The 16,451-nt window shown below is 45.6% G+C and overlaps 1 protein-coding gene across 1 annotated transcript; it reads left to right on the top strand.

Moving 5' to 3' along the window:
• The first annotated feature begins 6,315 nt into the window (after window positions 1-6,315).
• ITM2A (integral membrane protein 2A) lies at window positions 6,316-15,304 on the top strand. Its single transcript, NM_001012571.2, has 6 exons — window positions 6,316-6,436; window positions 9,287-9,418; window positions 9,648-9,836; window positions 10,410-10,520; window positions 11,614-11,764; window positions 14,242-15,304. Exons 1-6 carry the CDS (start codon window positions 6,353-6,355, stop codon window positions 14,328-14,330), a joined length of 756 nt encoding a protein of 251 aa, NP_001012589.2. The 5' UTR covers window positions 6,316-6,352; the 3' UTR covers window positions 14,331-15,304.
• The last annotated feature ends 1,147 nt before the right edge of the window (window positions 15,305-16,451 follow it).

Raw genomic sequence — 16,451 nt, 5'->3', positions numbered from 1 at the left:
ACTGTTTTGCATTACTGAGTGCATGAACCAGAAACTCAGAGTGTTTTACTCAGTCACCTGGGGATTACAGCAGATTCCAGGCTGACCATGAGCCAATAGCATGCTTTTGTCTCAGACAGAGAAAACCACACGTTGGCTTACAGTAGGATGAGGGAAACCATTACCGCCTTCTACTCTGTGAGGCCTTTCATTCAGCTTTGCTGCAGCTGCTGCTGGGCCAAGGACATCAAGACACCACGTGTGGGGCCAGGAAGAAGAAATGTGTGCAATGGACACCTACTGTGGCTTGGGAAACCCAACTGAACATTAGGAATATAAAGATCAGTAGGGAGGTTTGGCGGTGGGTTGAGTAGTATGGTTAGGTGGAGGTTGCATGGTCTTGAAGGTCTCTTCCAACCTGAGCAATTTGATGATCCGATGATAAGGCGGTGTAGTACTGGAACAGGTCACTGAGGCCAGTTGGAGACTCCCCATCCTTAGGGATTTTCAAGACTCAGCTGCACAAAACCCCACTGAACACTGATGGAAGCTCTTCCTTGGGTGGGAGGTTGGACGAGACGCCCAACAGAATTCCTCTCCACCAAACATTTCCATATTTCTATGACCTTAAATTCAGGCAAATGCACGTGCCCTTAGCACAAGTGTGTAAGATTTCGATGTATTTCTAACTGCTTTCAGATCCAGGGAGTTTCACACGAAAGTGCAACAGAAAAAAGTGTGCAGCTTTAAAGCATTTCTTAATCCCACCCCTTTAGAATCTGAGTGCTGTTTACTCTGCTGTCTGCTGGAGATCCAACACGTTCAAAAATAGCATGGCATGGGGTCCCATCAAAGCCTTCTAACATCACCAGGTGTCTCCTCAGCATGAAAACAAATTCTTTGAAGAGATTGCTTGGAAGAGGAAAATAAAGTACCGCAAGTGAGCTCCTGTGCTGTGATGTGGTATCGGATGTACAGAAAACATCTGCAGTAAAACTCGTCTGCAAAAGTGAGGCAGGCAGATTTCCCCTCTGTGTACATGAAGAGCCACCTTTTCTGAATTAATAATAATAAAAACAAGGATAATTGTATTGGGATCTGTTTGGACACCATAATATTTGGTACGAGCATCAAGCTTAGCACGTGTAAGAAGGCACTTTTGTATGAGTGTGCGTGTGATCTTCCTACCTCTGTGCTTCTTCCTCTCTGCACTGTAATGAGGAAACTCAAGCTGAGTTTCTCAGCCTGCATCTTACAGAGCTGCTTTCATCTTCACCCGGAGCAGCCACCACAACCTCGATGAGGCTTTGCCTCTCGGGGCTGTGAGTCCCCTTGCTCAGAGATAAGGGCCATAACAGGATACCGCTGTCACCTGCTCTGCTCCTTAACAGAAAATCTCCAGCCTGTTGCACAACTTCTCCTCCAATCTGCAGGGAAATAAAAGCAACAAATCTCTTTAACTGATAATATTTGTACTCCGAGCTGCAGTTGGGGCAGGTGTTCTGCGGTACTGCTATTTTTGGCAGTGTAAGCTTCAGGCAGATGAAAAAGGACACCTGTACTCTAAAGAAAACACCCAGAGGAGCTGATGAGGGTGAGGGTAGGTTCATTTTCCTAAGTGCTGAAAAATCATATTATTTCATTAGTTAGAAGAATACAAAGGGGCAGCCAGAGCCCCTGAAGATTCACCTGGGATTTTTCATGCCAGCTCCAAAACCTCCCATAGTCTCCTATATTCTCCCATGGTCTTCCATAGTCTCCCATAGGCTCCCATAAGCTCCTATAGGCTCCTATAGTCTCCCATAGTCTCCCATAGTCTCCCGTAGGCCCCTATAGTCTCCCATATTCTCCCATATTCTCCCACGGTCTCCCATAGTCTCCCATAGTCTCCTGGTGCAGTGCTCAGACTGAGCACCTGATTGCATCACCTTGTAAATAAGAAGAGCCTCCAGCTGGAATGCTGTCTAGCTATACATCCCTTATTAATGCCATATTAACAGACACAGCTGTTCAATATGCAGTATGCAAACACACATGGATGTAAACAATCAGAGCAGAGGAGAGCTTTTGTTTCCTCGGCTTCTTTCAGAATTGCCTCCTCACTGTAAGCCTCAATGTGTGTTCAGCTGACCATACGCCTCCACAACAACCACCTGCATGGTTTAGGGGTATCCTGACTCCATAGGTAGTGTTTCCACCATGCCAGACAAGAGCTGTCCCTGTGCACACAGCCGTACCAACACACTGCAAAATAAAACGGCACACAATGAGCCCAGTGAGCTGCTGCAGCCAATGCGTGGTTTGACAGTACAGTGGGGACCTCTGCCAACACAGCACTGCTGGTCTGGAAAGATCATCAGACACCATAGCAAAGCAAGAAGCTCCTGTGCTGTGCTCTGTGTGAAATCAAGCTCACAGTAAGGCTCTTCACACCCATCCAACACGTGGTTGTTTTGCTGCTACTGATAAGCAAGGCTGGACATTGCTGGCCAGCTCAGAGGGAGATAGCTTGAGCTCTGGGTGTTTGTTGGCTTTCCTCTGGTAACAGAGATAAGCAATGCTCTTTCAGACCTGGCTCCCTCATATCTCTCTGGTGGAATTCTGCTTGCTTCACTGCAAGGTGAAGGCAGTGCTGCACTCGCCGGGGCTCGCTGGGTGCTCTGGGCGTGCTGCTTGCACTGCACATTTTATGGAGGACTGGAATTTCTGGTGGAGTTCTGCTCGGTGAGGCAACTGCTGTGTGGGCAGCTGGGCCCTCAGCTCAGCCTGAGCACAGCTGGTGGGGGACACGTTGGTGACGCTGCTGCCGGGTCGGGGTCACCTCTCCATCCCTGTCTCCTTCAGGCTCACTTTTGTGCTCCTCACAGTTTGTCACCAAGGAGAAAATGGACTCATGATTATCTCTTGAATGCAGATGGGCTACTTTGCATGTAACTAATATTCTTGTTACGGTCTTTGGCAATGAGGCAATCAGTAGAAGTGAGTAATGCTTGCTGGTTTTGCCACAGATATTAATCTAATATTGCTGCAACTGCACTGTAAAGAAAAGCACTGCAGGCAGCATGGGAAACAGTGGAGCAAACGCAGTCATTGCTGCCCAGAATCATCCTCTCAAAGGCCCAAATCCAACACAACCCAGGGGGAACTCTCTCCTGCAAACATTTGTGCTGGCAGCTGTCAGCACAACAGCCTCATAGTCTGAACTGCAGATAGATTCCTGACCAACAGCCTCACCAACACGAGTGAGGAGCACAGGGAGGGGCTGAAGGAGGAAAGAACAGCCATCACTGATTGAGAAGTAATGAAGACGGTGAGTATCAGAGTTAGAGAGCGAAGGAAAATGGGCTGAGGAGATGAGGAAGATTTAGAAAGAGGGATGAAAAGGGCTGGAGTGCAAAAATAGGACTTTGGGCATCTGCACAACCATAAGTAGTCAAAATCGGGGAAGGTCTCCTTTTGCAAATGCTGCCACCCCTGCACTTTTGCTTTCGTTTTTAAGTCTTACATGAATACCTCGTGTTCACTTTTTGTTGCCCTTCTGTCAGTAATTATGCTACTCATAATGCATTTCCACTGAAAGATGACGTGTATATTTAGAACTGTTATCAATTACTTGCATTAATTCCTGTTTCTCTATGTGTGCTGTGGTTCCAGGCTGGGGCTCAACAGTGCAATGCTCCATACGTGTGTTTCATAAGGGACAGTCACCGTCCATGTGAACCTGTGTGACGTGCAGGAAGAGCTGCAAGACCACGTTGACTGAATATGCACCTCAGCACTTGTGTACGTGGATTTGGGTCTGACAAAATCCTTAAACAGCTGCTCAGCATTCAGCTGTGAGTGACCATTGAAATGCAAAGCGTGTGCTTCCATCTCTTGCCAGACTGCAGCCCCCTTGCTCATAGCTTGGCTTGAACTGGAGCAGTGTATGTGGCTGGAGATGGTGCACGTACACAGTGCCTCCTATGTCACAGTCTGACAATACAAACTATGACAAATGGAGCACCACACTGCTCCCAGGAGGTAAGGAACCATTCTCCTGGCACAAATGAGAAGGAGGCAGAATAAACGCAGACACATTTGGTAATGTTTGCATGCTTAAAAAACCACATAGGAACGGTCCAGAAATTCCTACATGTTGAAGATCAGTGTTAGTGCTATGGCAGGGTTGCTCAGATAGATGGTTTGAGTGGCATTACCCACTGAATATATGAGTGCTTCAACAAAGGATGCTACTTCACATTACAGTTCATAGGCTGCCTGGGCTGCTCACATCACCACTGCCACTGAAATGAGAGGTGTCCATGTTTAAGGCCACTTTATGAGCAGTAGTTAAAGGCAGCTTAAAGGCAGCACCACCACAGCCACTGCAGCACACCATTCAACCTTTTTTTGGCCAAACTCTTCTGGTCTGTAACACAATCCTGCCTCTGTATTTGGTACATTTTAGAACAGCGTGGTTTTAGCAGTACAAATACCAGAAGGATTAAAAGGATAATTAAGAATAAGGAGATTATCTGCTGCCTTTCAAGGTGACAAAGATGATCTCAGGGTAAATACCAATAAAACGAAACCCAGGATATTGTAGTAGAAGGAAAATCAGAGGTATTACCGAGGTCAGATAATAAGTGACACTACTCCTGTGGAGGTGTTGTGCATTCCAGTTGTGCAGACTGAGTGAGTGATGAAAAACCCCACAAAGCTTCACGTTTTTGCATTTTTATCCGAGTATTTCAAGATGTGCTCAGCCATTGCACCACCTCACAGGACACAGTGAAGCAACCAGGATGCACTGACACCAGCCTTAGCAAACAGTGGGCATCTATGCCAGCCTTATTTCTGTGCTGTTTTTAGTGAAGGTGTTGGGTAACTGATAATAAACTCAATTTGTTTAAGCACAAAGCAATCATGCTACATTAAGACAGTGAAAATTATTCTTCTTGTCAGCTTGTAGAGCACAGATATTGCATTGGCCACGCAGGAAATTCATGTAATCTCTTCTTAAATCTGTGTTTCAGGGACTGTGCTGATGGTATGGCTTGAGTCCTTTCCAACATGCTAACCCTGTTCAGTATGGAAATTAGTTTTAGCTGGTTTCTTGGAAAAGGAGGCAAAAGTTTTCTGTTAGCAAACAAAATCAGGTTAAAGAGATATAACAGGCTGTGTTCTCCTCTGACCAAAGCCAAAGACACAATTCCTATTAACACGAAAGCCAGCAATACTAAACCCACGGTCTTGAAAGGAAATACCGGTGATGTTGCACCTGTGGAATAGCAGGAGCACGCTCTGGATGCTGGAATACACTCTGCCCTTTGTTCATGCTTAGAATTACTTATTGCCATATTCACATCGTGTTCAGTTCTGTTTAATTGCAGCTCCGTGGGGAGGAGCCCAGTGGGGCAGGCACCAGACTCAAACCACATTCCTTCCTAGAGCCATAAAGCCGAACTCAGCAGGGCTGACATGGGCTTTCATGCAGGAATGAGAAGATGGTTTCAGACAGTCCAATACACGCAGCCTTTCCTTCTCCCATTTCTTCAGAGACACTGAAGGAACGGTGAAGCCCCACCTGCCTGCTCGGCTGCTGCGGGCTCCTTAGGCCGCATTTCACAAGAGCTGGGTGTGCCTGCTGGTGCTCCAGACCAAAAATATCCTGTCCTGCTGCCGTGCCCATACAGCCCAGAGATCCTTCTGTTGCACAGCAGTGTGCCCCCAGTGCAGACACCCACCACGAGGCCTACGTGTGACTATGCATGGGGACAGCAGTCAGAGCAGGGCCCGGCTGACGGAAGGAGGGTGACAGGTCCTTTACTGACGGCAGGAGTGTGGCTCAGAACCTCGCCTGCAAACCCCAAAGCTGCACGAACCCATCAGGGGCGGTGGTGGTGTTGCTGGGAGCTCCCCGAAAACAAAGGTCGCTGCTCTGAGGGCAGGGCAGGTCTTGGGCTCAGCACAGGGGATCATGAGAGCGGCTGATGGCAGCACTCAGTGCTAAAAGGACCCTTCTGTGCTGCATGCACTGACACAGCATTCACACAGGTGGCAGATTCAGTCCCCTTCTTGGACTTATGGCACCTGCAGAACGGTGCTGTGCTTTGCAACACCGCCTTCCGAGGGGAGGGAGAAGGTCTTCGTGGCAGAAAAGGCCCTTCAGCACGCAGTTCGCCTCCCGCACCCAGGAAGACGGCCACCCCCCCCGCCGCCCCCCACTGACGGGGCAGCAGGCCGCCATAATGCCCGCATTGTGATCGCGCCCGCCCGGCAGGGGGCGCTCTACTCCCGGCAGTGGGCGGGGCCTCGCGGTGGGCGTGTCTATGCAGCTGGCCCCGCTCCTTCGGCCGGAGGCTGCGAAGCGGAGCGCGGCGTCGGCGCCATGGTGAAGATCGCCTTCAGCTCCCCCTTCGCCCAGAAGGGCGAGCCCAAGAAGGAGGCGAGCGAGGCTCTGGTGGCCGACAAGGTGCTCTGGGGAGCCGGGAAGCGGCGGGGGCCGCGGGGTGAGGGGGAGGAGGCGGTGAGGGAGGAGGTGGAGGCCGAGGCCGCCGCCATCTTCTCGCGGCGGAGGGCTGAGGGCAGGTCGGGCCGCCCGGCTCCGCTGCACCGCGGTTGTGCCGCTCGGAAGGCCCCGGCAGTTACCGCACGGCTGGGCCGGCGCCAGGGCTGGGCTTTAAGGGCTCTGAGCGGCCCGGGGGGGCTCGGCGGCACGCTGCGGGTAGTGCTCCGCCGGCTGTTACGGACCCGAGGAAGGGCAGCGTGTGCAGAGAGAGAACTGCCTTGGAAGGCCCTTCAGTGTCCTGCAGGACAAACTCAGCCGTGCTCTTGAAACAACTTTCTGGTGCCTGTTGTGGCGGCCCTCGGCCGCGCAGGTTCACAGCGGAGTCCTGATGTTGTTTTACGCCCTCTCCTGTTCTCATGAGAGCTTCCCTTCCCCGCTCCGAAGCAGCTCACGCTGCTTTATTGTACCTGTCGCTGTATTCTCAGTGTCAGCGTATGCTGCGTTTGGCTTCTTTGTCTTTAACTCTCCAGGGCCCAGCACTGCACGCAGTCGGTGAGTTAGCAGTGCTGCTCAGAGGCCGACGTACTCTAATGCTGGTTTTTCTCTTGGTGGAATATTTGTGCAGAGCAAACAAACTTCATGTCTAATGCTGGTTGAAACAGCGCAGCAAAAGTCCACCAGGAAGGATATCTGCACGGAACCCTTGAGCTCGCAGAGCTCTCCCTGCAGAGTACTCATCCCTTTGGAGCTGACTGTGTCAACATTGTCTTTTGACCTTGCTGCAGATGTGAACGCGAGTGATTTCTTTCCTCTGTTGCTCCTGCCTTTCTTTGCTTGTTACTGCACGGCTTAGAACTGCGTTTTTATGCTCCTGTTCTTTTAGAACAGAGGCTGCGTAACCTACTGGAGCGAACTCTTGGCATTGTGTTCTCTTATCAGCTCTGTCAGTCTTCTGAGAGTTAGGCTTCCTACATTGTGTCTTAATATGATAAATAGCTTGGCTTTGTTTGAGACAAATGCAGTGCAAGCGTAGCTACTGACATGCTGCCATTATGCAAGTGCTGGGATGTCTGTAGTGCCAAAGCCTGCTGCAGATTGCCGTGTTCAGCTAATGACAGGCTTGATGAGTTACTGAAGGGCTGAAAGGTGTAGGAGAGGATGGCAGAAGGCAAGGAGAACAGGAAAGCAGGTGATCCTAAAACAAAGCTAGCTCTGAAAGATGGTTTCTGCGTAGTGGTGTATACGTGTAGCATCATTCTGACTTGAAGTTAGGTTGTTTGGTTTTTTTTTCTTCCATGTTTTTGACAAGTGCTTAACCAGCTGATTGGAGCAGCTTAGTTCTTGCTGAGCTAACGATTTTCTGTTTGGAGGATAGGAGGATGGAATGCAGGAGTGCTGATTTTCACTAAACAGATTGGTTTCTGTTCCCCTGGTTGTGTAGTTGGTGTGTTTGATTTCTGTGCTGACACGTCTTGCTGAGCATGGGAATGTCTGCAGCTTTGGTAATGGTACTGTGGCTTGTTCTGATCACAGGTCACTTAAATGTGCTGTACAGGAGTGCAAATAAGGGGACGGGGATTAAGAAGGGCTGTGGAGGCTGCTGTGCTAAATCTAGGCACTGAATGTAGAAATAGCAGGCAAGAAAAGACTCCTTGCACCCCACATGAAATCCTTTTTCTGCACGTAGAAGTGAAAGAGCAGGTCTTGATAAAGACTAAGTTACATCCTGTAGTCATGAATCATTACAGGAACGTTCCTGACCAAACATTATCACAGTGTTTGTGGGGGTTTTAAGGACCTACTGACGGTCTTTTCCAGGTGAGTGCCTGCTTTGATTGTTTAGCATTTGAGAGCGCTTTTCATCTTCTCCAGAGGGCTCAGTGTGGGCTTTTTGCTTGTAAGCCTAGGAAGGCCTAAAGAATAGCGTGTAAAAATGAATGTTCCGATATCAGCACGGAGTCAGCAGCTGTATCACACCCGGGATCACTGTGTTATGTAATGGTGATCAGCGTTTCCCTTGGCTGCAGTCCTGCTCTGTCAGAGCACACCAGGAAAAAACAAGGCGCCGAACCAGAGTTGTAGGCTGCTAGATTAAAAAGAAACAAACAGCTTCCGTGGCACTGTGGAAGGAGGACTATTTTGGGGCTGCAAGGTAGGATGTGCTGCAGGAGTTTATTTTTGTTGGACATAATTTGAAGCTGTGCTAGAGCTGATGAGTGGTTCTCCTTCACAGTGAACTTGTGCACGTTATGAGTAAGTTCTGAAACCTGCATGTCAGTCTTATGTTGTTGGACGTCTCTTTCCCAACTAATAGGAGAAAAAACAGCACTTCATTTTTTTTTTTTTTTTTTTCTGTTAGTTCAGCCCTGTAAGGAAAAGTAACACTGTCTCCTTCCCTCTGACAGGGAAAGAGGAGTATAGAAAGTAGACTTTGGGAACACGAATGAAAACACAGTGTACCTGGAAACGACCTTGCTTTCCTTGTACTATATAGCAGCTGCAGCACTGTATCTTTTGTTATAGATATTTAAATTTCCTCTAACTCAAATTGCCTCTTTCAAGTAACTTCAGTGTCTGAACACATATCAGCGTAGGAAGCTTACTCTGAGACAGTATCCTCTATTCAGCACTGTTTGAAAACTGATCTTAATATGATATAGCAGCATTTCATGCAGGTGTTTTCTTACTATATGACTTCTGTTTCTTGTGTGTATGCTGAGAATAGTTGTTGGTCAAAGTAAAGTACTTGATTTCTGCTTGCTTTGAGTTATGAGTGGCCACACCTTCTCAGTTCTCATCATTCTTTGTTTAAAGGATCCCGAAGTTGCCACGCAGGGAGGTGAGAACTCATCTGGAAGATGCCTGTTGACCCTACTGGGTTTAGCTTTCATCTTGGCAGGAGTTGTTGTTGGTGGAGCCTGCATCTACAAGTACTTCATGCCGAAGGTAACGTGAAAGTTGGTTCTCTTTAAGCATCAATAAACAAAAAACTGTAACTATAAATGGGTTACCTTGGTAATATAAATCCTTTGCCTCATGACTGCTGTATCCTTTAACAGTTCCAGGACTCGCAGATTTGCACTTTGTTGTAACATGAGTGTTGGAATTGCAATTTTAAAGCAACGTTCACTGTAAAACAAGTGATCAGAAAAACCTGTTCTTGCTCTTATTTCAGCACAAGGTGTACCGTGGTGAAATGTGTTACTTTGAGAATGAGAATCGGGATCGTGCTGTCGAACCTTATTTCCTCCCTATTGCTGAAGAAGCTGACATTCGGGAGGATGATAACATTGCCATCATTGATGTGCCCGTTCCAAAGTTCTCTGACAGTGATCCAGCTGCGATTGTTCATGACTTTGACAGGGTGAGTACATGTGAGGCAGCAAGGAATAGCTAATCCACTGCTCCCTGGGAAGCTGGAGCAGATGGTAGTAGTAGTAGCTCGAGGGTTTTAATTGCTGAGATGCTGAAGGTTACTGTCAGTGCAAACTCTTCTTTGGGTTTGGGCTTCAGTGTGGGAAATCTGACCCTTGGAACGCAGTGGGTTTGTTGCCTTTTAACTCTCCAGTAGTGGACTGACTTCTTTGTTACAATTGTATTAGAAAAGTTCAGACCCAGACTGAGTCTACTGTATCATTTCTCAAGTAATGTATCTCAGTGGTGTGCAGTTTTGACTATTGTTGCCCATGGCGTGTCTCGAAGTGACACTTGCAGTTCAAGAATCCTATGTAAGCAAAGCATTACTGTAACAGCTTTGTTTGGAAAAGTAGTCCTTGCCAAGTTCTTATTCTAGACATTTGTATCAAAGCACTCAGCTTTCTGTGCATGATCTTCAGCAGTTTGGAATTCCTTTTTTAAGCCTTGTAGAGCTGTGTTCCAATAATCAAAAGCTACGCTGAATGAACTGAAAACTTGTTTTTTTTTTTCCCTAAAATAGCTTTTGACAGCATATCTTGACCTGCAACTGGGTAAATGCTACGTGATTCCACTGAACACATCCATAGTTATGCCACCAAGAAATCTGATGGATCTCTTTGCAAAACTGGCGGTATGTGGCGACTTTCAGCTATCCTGACACAATCACTCCTGCTGAGAATGCTGGATGTTAGCTCTTGAGCTAAAATCTCTTGCTAGAACAGCCCTCTTGCCATCAAAGTGCATAATCCTCCTGGCTCAGTCACTGTGCTGAAGTTGAGGCCAGCTGTCAGCGCATATTATGTTGAGCAGATTCATGCATAATGCTCTTACTAATACATAGCTTTTTGAAAACTGAAAGCAACTAGCAACTAAGGTCAAATTTAGCTATTGTAAAGGAATTTCATGAGGCTCCAAGTGTCAGTGAAAGCCTAAACCTGAAAGTTACTGCTGGAAAGCTCACTTGCTCTGCAAGAGTTGTCATGAGTAGAACAATTGTTCTTCTGTTTCGCTATCACTATGGTTATGAGCTCACTGCAAGCATTTTGACTCTTCAGTGACTGAAAGTGGTGTTCTTCCAGGAGGATTTAACTTACAGGTCAAGCTGATAGAGCTTGCTGTTATTTCCAGATTGAATGCAATACTGAACTATCTTGTGTCCAGTGATCTAGCTTAGTTCAATTCATTTTTCTTACTTTTTTCACCTTAATAAAGACAAAATTTAAGTGTGTTCCCTTGCCTCTGCATTTAGAAGTTGATTGTGAGCAGCAGGAAGCAATGTCAGTAGAGCTATAACCTTTGGTGAAGACTTAGCTTTTATAGGTCATGCTGCTTCTCTCTGTATTAGGTATACATTGCCTCAAATAAGAGAACCTTCTTAATACCTCACTTTTCCTGTTTTAACTGTGAACTTCCTGTTGCCTGCAGATAACTTGAACAGATTGTATTAATGTTTGTATGAGGTGAGAAATGTGCAAAACACTTGAAAAAGCAGTGTTAAGGTTAACTGTACTATACTTGAATGTAACTGCAACTGTTTGACAGGGCCTTTGTTGGTTTTTAACGTTGCTGGTATGCAGCTCTTCAAGACTAGCATATCTTTAATATTAAAAAGAAGGAAAGCTGGAATCTAGGACTTCAGGTCCTTCCGAAGCAAAGGATAAAATGGAGTGGTATTTGTCCTCTTCAGGTGTTATACTATATCTCAAAGCACTTTGTCTTTCTAGACTGGTTCCTACTTGCCTCAGACTTACCTGGTGCGTGAGGAAATGGTGGTTACAGAGGAGATAGATAATGTATCTGATCTGGGAATCTTCATTTACCAGCTCTGTGTTGGAAAAGAGACCTTCAAACTTCAGCGCAGAGACCAAATAATGGGTAAGTTTCCTTCAGTAAAAAGTAAGACTAGAACTGTTATCAGAGTAGGGAAAGAGCTAATACATCTAAATTGAGTATTTTTGTACCTGTAAATCTGTTGGTGTTACTCATGCCTTCTGAGCTGGGACTACTGATAGAGCTGCTGTGTATTTTTTCCCTACTTTCAAGTGTTGCTGTAAGTTTCACTCAGAGTAAGAGAAGATTTCAGTCACAGAGTTGAAACTTATGGCTGAAACAGATTAAAATGTAACCTGTTCAGTTCTTCTGATTGGAGCCATGGGTTAGTTTAGCCCCTGGATTCATATGGTCCATCAGATGACGTGATTCGCTGTAACTTGCTCTTTCTCTCTTCTTTCTAAATCTGAGTTATGGGAGCACAAAATGACAGCATTATTGTTTTGTTAACTTGCTCTGGAAAAAATTGAACATCTGGATCTGGACATCCCAGGCTTTCTCTCTGATAGAGGAAAGACTTCTTAGGAATTTATGAGCTCTATTTCTACCTTGCCATGTGTCCTTGTGCCACCCCTTGCCCTTCTGTGGAAAGGGCTGAGTTTGGCATGGCAGTGGTTTGACACATTGGAAGGAGGTCTGAAGTACAGAAATATGATTCTGTGTTCACTTGAAGCATTTTGGAGTCTGTTGCTCTCAGCAAATGCAGAGCAAACTAATCCTTTGTCCGTAACTGCCTTTCAGAATGCAAATGATGGGTTTGTCAGAACTCTCTGCTCTAGTTTTCCTGCCAAACTGTTGGGCAAGATTTTCCTCTCCCCAAATACAGCCTGCAGTGTCAGGAGCCACATCTGCTGTGTGCTAGGGACTTAGGTCCTTTTTACAACAGGATGGAAGGCTCTGTATGTGGAAACATAAAACAGTGGTACTGTGTAGCAAAAGCAGATGAAGGAACAATAAATGTTGCCTTTAAGGGAGGGAGAGGCATGTGTTTCTTAGCTGTTAGAGCATGCTTTTGTGAGTAAGTCTAAACTGGCTGCTGCTGCTGTGACTGTAGTCTGCTGACAGTACAATGAAGAGCATTTATGGTATTTTCTTAAAATCTCCTTGCTATAGCATGTTTCAGTTCATGCTGCTGACAGCTTCACTGCACAGTAAAAACTTCTGTAGAGTACTTCTTCAAAAGGATTTTAGCAAATAAATGGTGCTTCTTGGGACAGTTTCTTTCCCATAATTGACCTTGTTTGCCCTTGGTGGGAACAGAAAAATCTAGACAGATGAAGACTGGTGGTGAGGAGAAAACACTTCTTGCCTTCCAGATAAGATGTTTGCACACCTTCTGGCATGTACAAAACCGTCCCACTTAATTAGACTACAGAGGATGAACTCCTGTAACCTCTGCGAGGAAGTCTGTTCATTTAGCTGATGCTGCATTTACCCTCAGGTTACTGTAGAGCTTGATTGGTTTGCTAGGTTGGACTGTCCATAGGTTCTGAGGCAGCTCCTGGAGCTGTGAGTGAAGGCATGAGAGACTGGACAGATCATCCTGCTGTTTCATGTGTGTGTGTCTGCTTAGATAGCCATTGGAAACTTCCTAATGCTTGTACAAGCTGGGATGGAGATGAATGGAAGGATGAGCTCACAGTCCAGCCAGTAGAGGTTCATAAAATAAAACCGCACCCTGCTGTGTTTAGTTTTAGAGAGAATACTTGTAGAATTATAGACAGCTCTGAACAATTCTGTGCTTATTAAACAAGCTGTAAAGCTTTCTTTCTTTAATTCTTGTATATTGGGATGCTTTAATTGATCAGCTTGGCTTTGGTTGCGAGACTACTATTGCGAGATTATTATCTCCTATTAAAGACCCACAGCTGATAGAAGTAAAGTGTTATCAGTTCTGGTGCTGACATGTCCCAGGACAGAGAAAATCACTTCAGTAATGTCAGGAAAAGACTCCGTAAGATCATCAGCTGAGTGCAAATCCTCATCTCTCTTCTTATGTGAATGCTGCGCTATGGAATGACACTTTCTGTTGATGTGTATGGGGGGTGAAGAAATGCTGATAACAAACTATTATTATTATTTTTTTTAACTTTTTCCTTTTTCCTGCACTTTTTCAGTTTTTTTTTTCAGCTCTCTCCCTGTAGTTCCAGCCTGCCTTGCCTTTCTTTGCTTTGTGATTAGGAAGGACTAAGAAATGATAAAGAATCAATTTAAGTTTCTCTTCTGTCCCTGAAAAATTTGCTGGGCACTGTGAAAAATTGGCAGTATCTCTGCTTGCTTCGTTCCCTGTTTGTGTCTGGCTCTCTCCTAAGTTGTCTCTATTCTGAAAATGGGAAAGGTTTTGTGATGGAGTATCCAGCTCAAATGGCAGTTCATGGTTTCAAGGCTGTGGAGTCAGCAGGCACAGAGTGGTTGTAACTCGTCACTGTTCAGAATTATTTAAAAAGAAAAGTCTGTAAATACTTGCTGCAAAGTTCCTGATCTCTTGCTGTACTTAGGCTCTCATCTTCTCTCCTCCCCAGGTCTGCAGAAGCGTTCAGTGGAGAACTGCCATTCGATCAGACACTTTGAAAACTCTTTCGTTGTTGAAACAAAGATCTGTCAGCAGTGAGAGGTGTTGGATGGGCGGTGACCAGTTCTCACCTTCATTGAGAAGTCTGAGCTTTAGGTGTCGACTTCTTAAATTAAAATGTGCAGTGATAATCAAAAGCCTTATGCATTTTCTGTGTATTGCTTGTATTTCAAAAAGACAGTCACCATTTCAGCTTTCTTTGATCCTTGGTATATCTATTTTTAGTTGTCTCACGTAGAACTTAAGTTTGAGTAAGTTTTTTTTTTTAGAAGGGTGATACCAGTTTATCCATTGAATGCGTGTGATCTGCAGTAACCTGGGAATGGCAGAAAAAAAAGCATATATACGACAATGTTAACCAGGAACCAGTTCTGTTCACCTTAACTCTCACAGAATGATTGATGTATTAATAATCTGTGGTTTGCACATCTTGTGTAGTTCTGTAGAATAGTTCTGCACTCGGTCTTCTGGCTAAATACCTGATGTGTATCATTAAAGGTTTCTTTTAACACCCATGTGTGAAGCATGTAAAATCCAACCTCAGCCATCATAAACCTCTAACACTACCCTCTTTCTTTTTGTGCAATTACTGTATTGAATTCGTATGTATATTTGGAACCCTCCCCGAGCTTACATTTAATTCTTCTACCCTTTGTTTTTGTTTTGGTATTTAGTTGTTTAGATTCAGATGGATTTGCTCTTAAAGCTCATCAGTATTTTGGTTATGAATTGGTTTATCCTATAACTTCCTATTTCAAGAATCTGTTCTGGTAATAGCTCACTTGTGAATGTGACTGTAGTTGTAAACTTAAACTACTCTGGCTTATACAGACTTTTTAGATCAACTTTTTATGAGCAAGTAGCATTACTACTGCAGTCAGCGCGTTGTTCTTTCTTTGAAAGCTGTCATATGAAGGTAGTGAAGTTAGCATCCTGCAGTTGATGAGAGTTTTATTAAGGGACTTTATATTGGCATAAATTCTGCGACCCTATAATAAATGTTTCTCTAAAAACTTGGTGTTTGTGTGACTTCCTGGTGCTCAGAAGCAGAGTGCAGTACAGCCGTGGATGGCCCATGCAGGGGACGCTGTGGCTCCAGGGCAGCATCTGCTGTTCTCCCTTCTTCCCCCATCCCCTTCCGCCCGCGATGCTCGCTTTCCTCACATTGTTAACAGTGGAAATATGTTATGCTGCAAAGCCAGCTTGAGCAACAGGGGGAGGAAAAGATGCATCACTTCAAACTTGATCCCCCAAGGGATGGTTGAATGCTGTAAACTGAATTCATTGAGCAGACTTCCTGGCGTGAGAGTACAGCAAAGAAAAGGGCTGAATTATAGCACGTATTTTTGGGTATTGCTGAGGAGGTTGGTGAGTGAGATAACAGCTCCTGGGCAGCAGGGAGTTCTGCTGTCTTGTCTTGGAAACTAACAGCTCTTCTCCTTAGATGTATGGCAGTGCAGAGGATGTGTCCCTAAACTGGAGTTCAGTAAGTGTAGGTGATAGTTTTATGTCCTCAACTTCGTTACTGAAATACAGCTTTTAATTGGTAGTGAAGCCTGTGTTCTAGTGCGGAGGTAGCTGCCCGGACAAGTTGCTTGCTGTGGGTTTGGACAAGTTACTGTTGCAACAATTTCCTGATTGTCTGAGAGGATATCAAGGGTGGGGTGCTTGTCTGGTTTGTTTTGGTAGCCTTGAGTGGGGAGGTCTGGAAACGAGTTCCTTGCTGAGAACAGGGAACATCTGATTGCAGCATGGAGTCTGACTTTATTGAAAACAGAAAAGGTAATTTTCCCTTCCAGCTTGGAGTGACTGTACAGTGGATAGCTCTCACTGCACAAGACTTCAGCCTCCCGGCTATCTTGAGACACGTAACAAACACTAGAAACGCTGCCAGATAGGTAAGAGAAACTGCTTCGGCCTTTGCCTGCTAAAGATTTTAGAAGAAGGAAGTCAGTTCCTTAAAAACTTATTAGATGTTCTAGGCAATTAGCCAACCTATTCAAAGGAACATATTGTTCTCCTTACCTACTTCGTGTGCTGTCAGTGGGAAGGTAGCTGCAGTTTCAGGCCTGCGTGTGCTGTGCTGTGCGTGGCTCATTGTCTGTCCCAACCACCGTACTCTGGGCCGGCACTGGGATCAAAAGGCCACAGTTTCAAGAC

The sequence above is a fragment of the Gallus gallus genome, chromosome 4 (assembly GCF_016699485.2).
Source record: "Gallus gallus isolate bGalGal1 chromosome 4, bGalGal1.mat.broiler.GRCg7b, whole genome shotgun sequence".
Lineage (NCBI taxonomy): Eukaryota > Metazoa > Chordata > Aves > Galliformes > Phasianidae > Gallus > Gallus gallus.
The sequence above is the reverse complement of the archived record's forward strand: the minus strand, read 5'-3'. Positions and strand labels throughout refer to the sequence as shown.

Coding starts and splice junctions, on each gene's coding strand:
- ITM2A (NM_001012571.2), top strand. CDS start 6,353: ATGGTGAAGATCGCCTTCAGCTCCCCCTTCGCCCAGAAGGGCGAGCCC. Junction 10,521..11,613: donor ATCTCTTTGCAAAACTGGCG/GTATGTGGCGAC, acceptor TTGTCTTTCTAG/ACTGGTTCCTACTTGCCTCA. Junction 11,765..14,241: donor GCGCAGAGACCAAATAATGG/GTAAGTTTCCTT, acceptor TCTCCTCCCCAG/GTCTGCAGAAGCGTTCAGTG.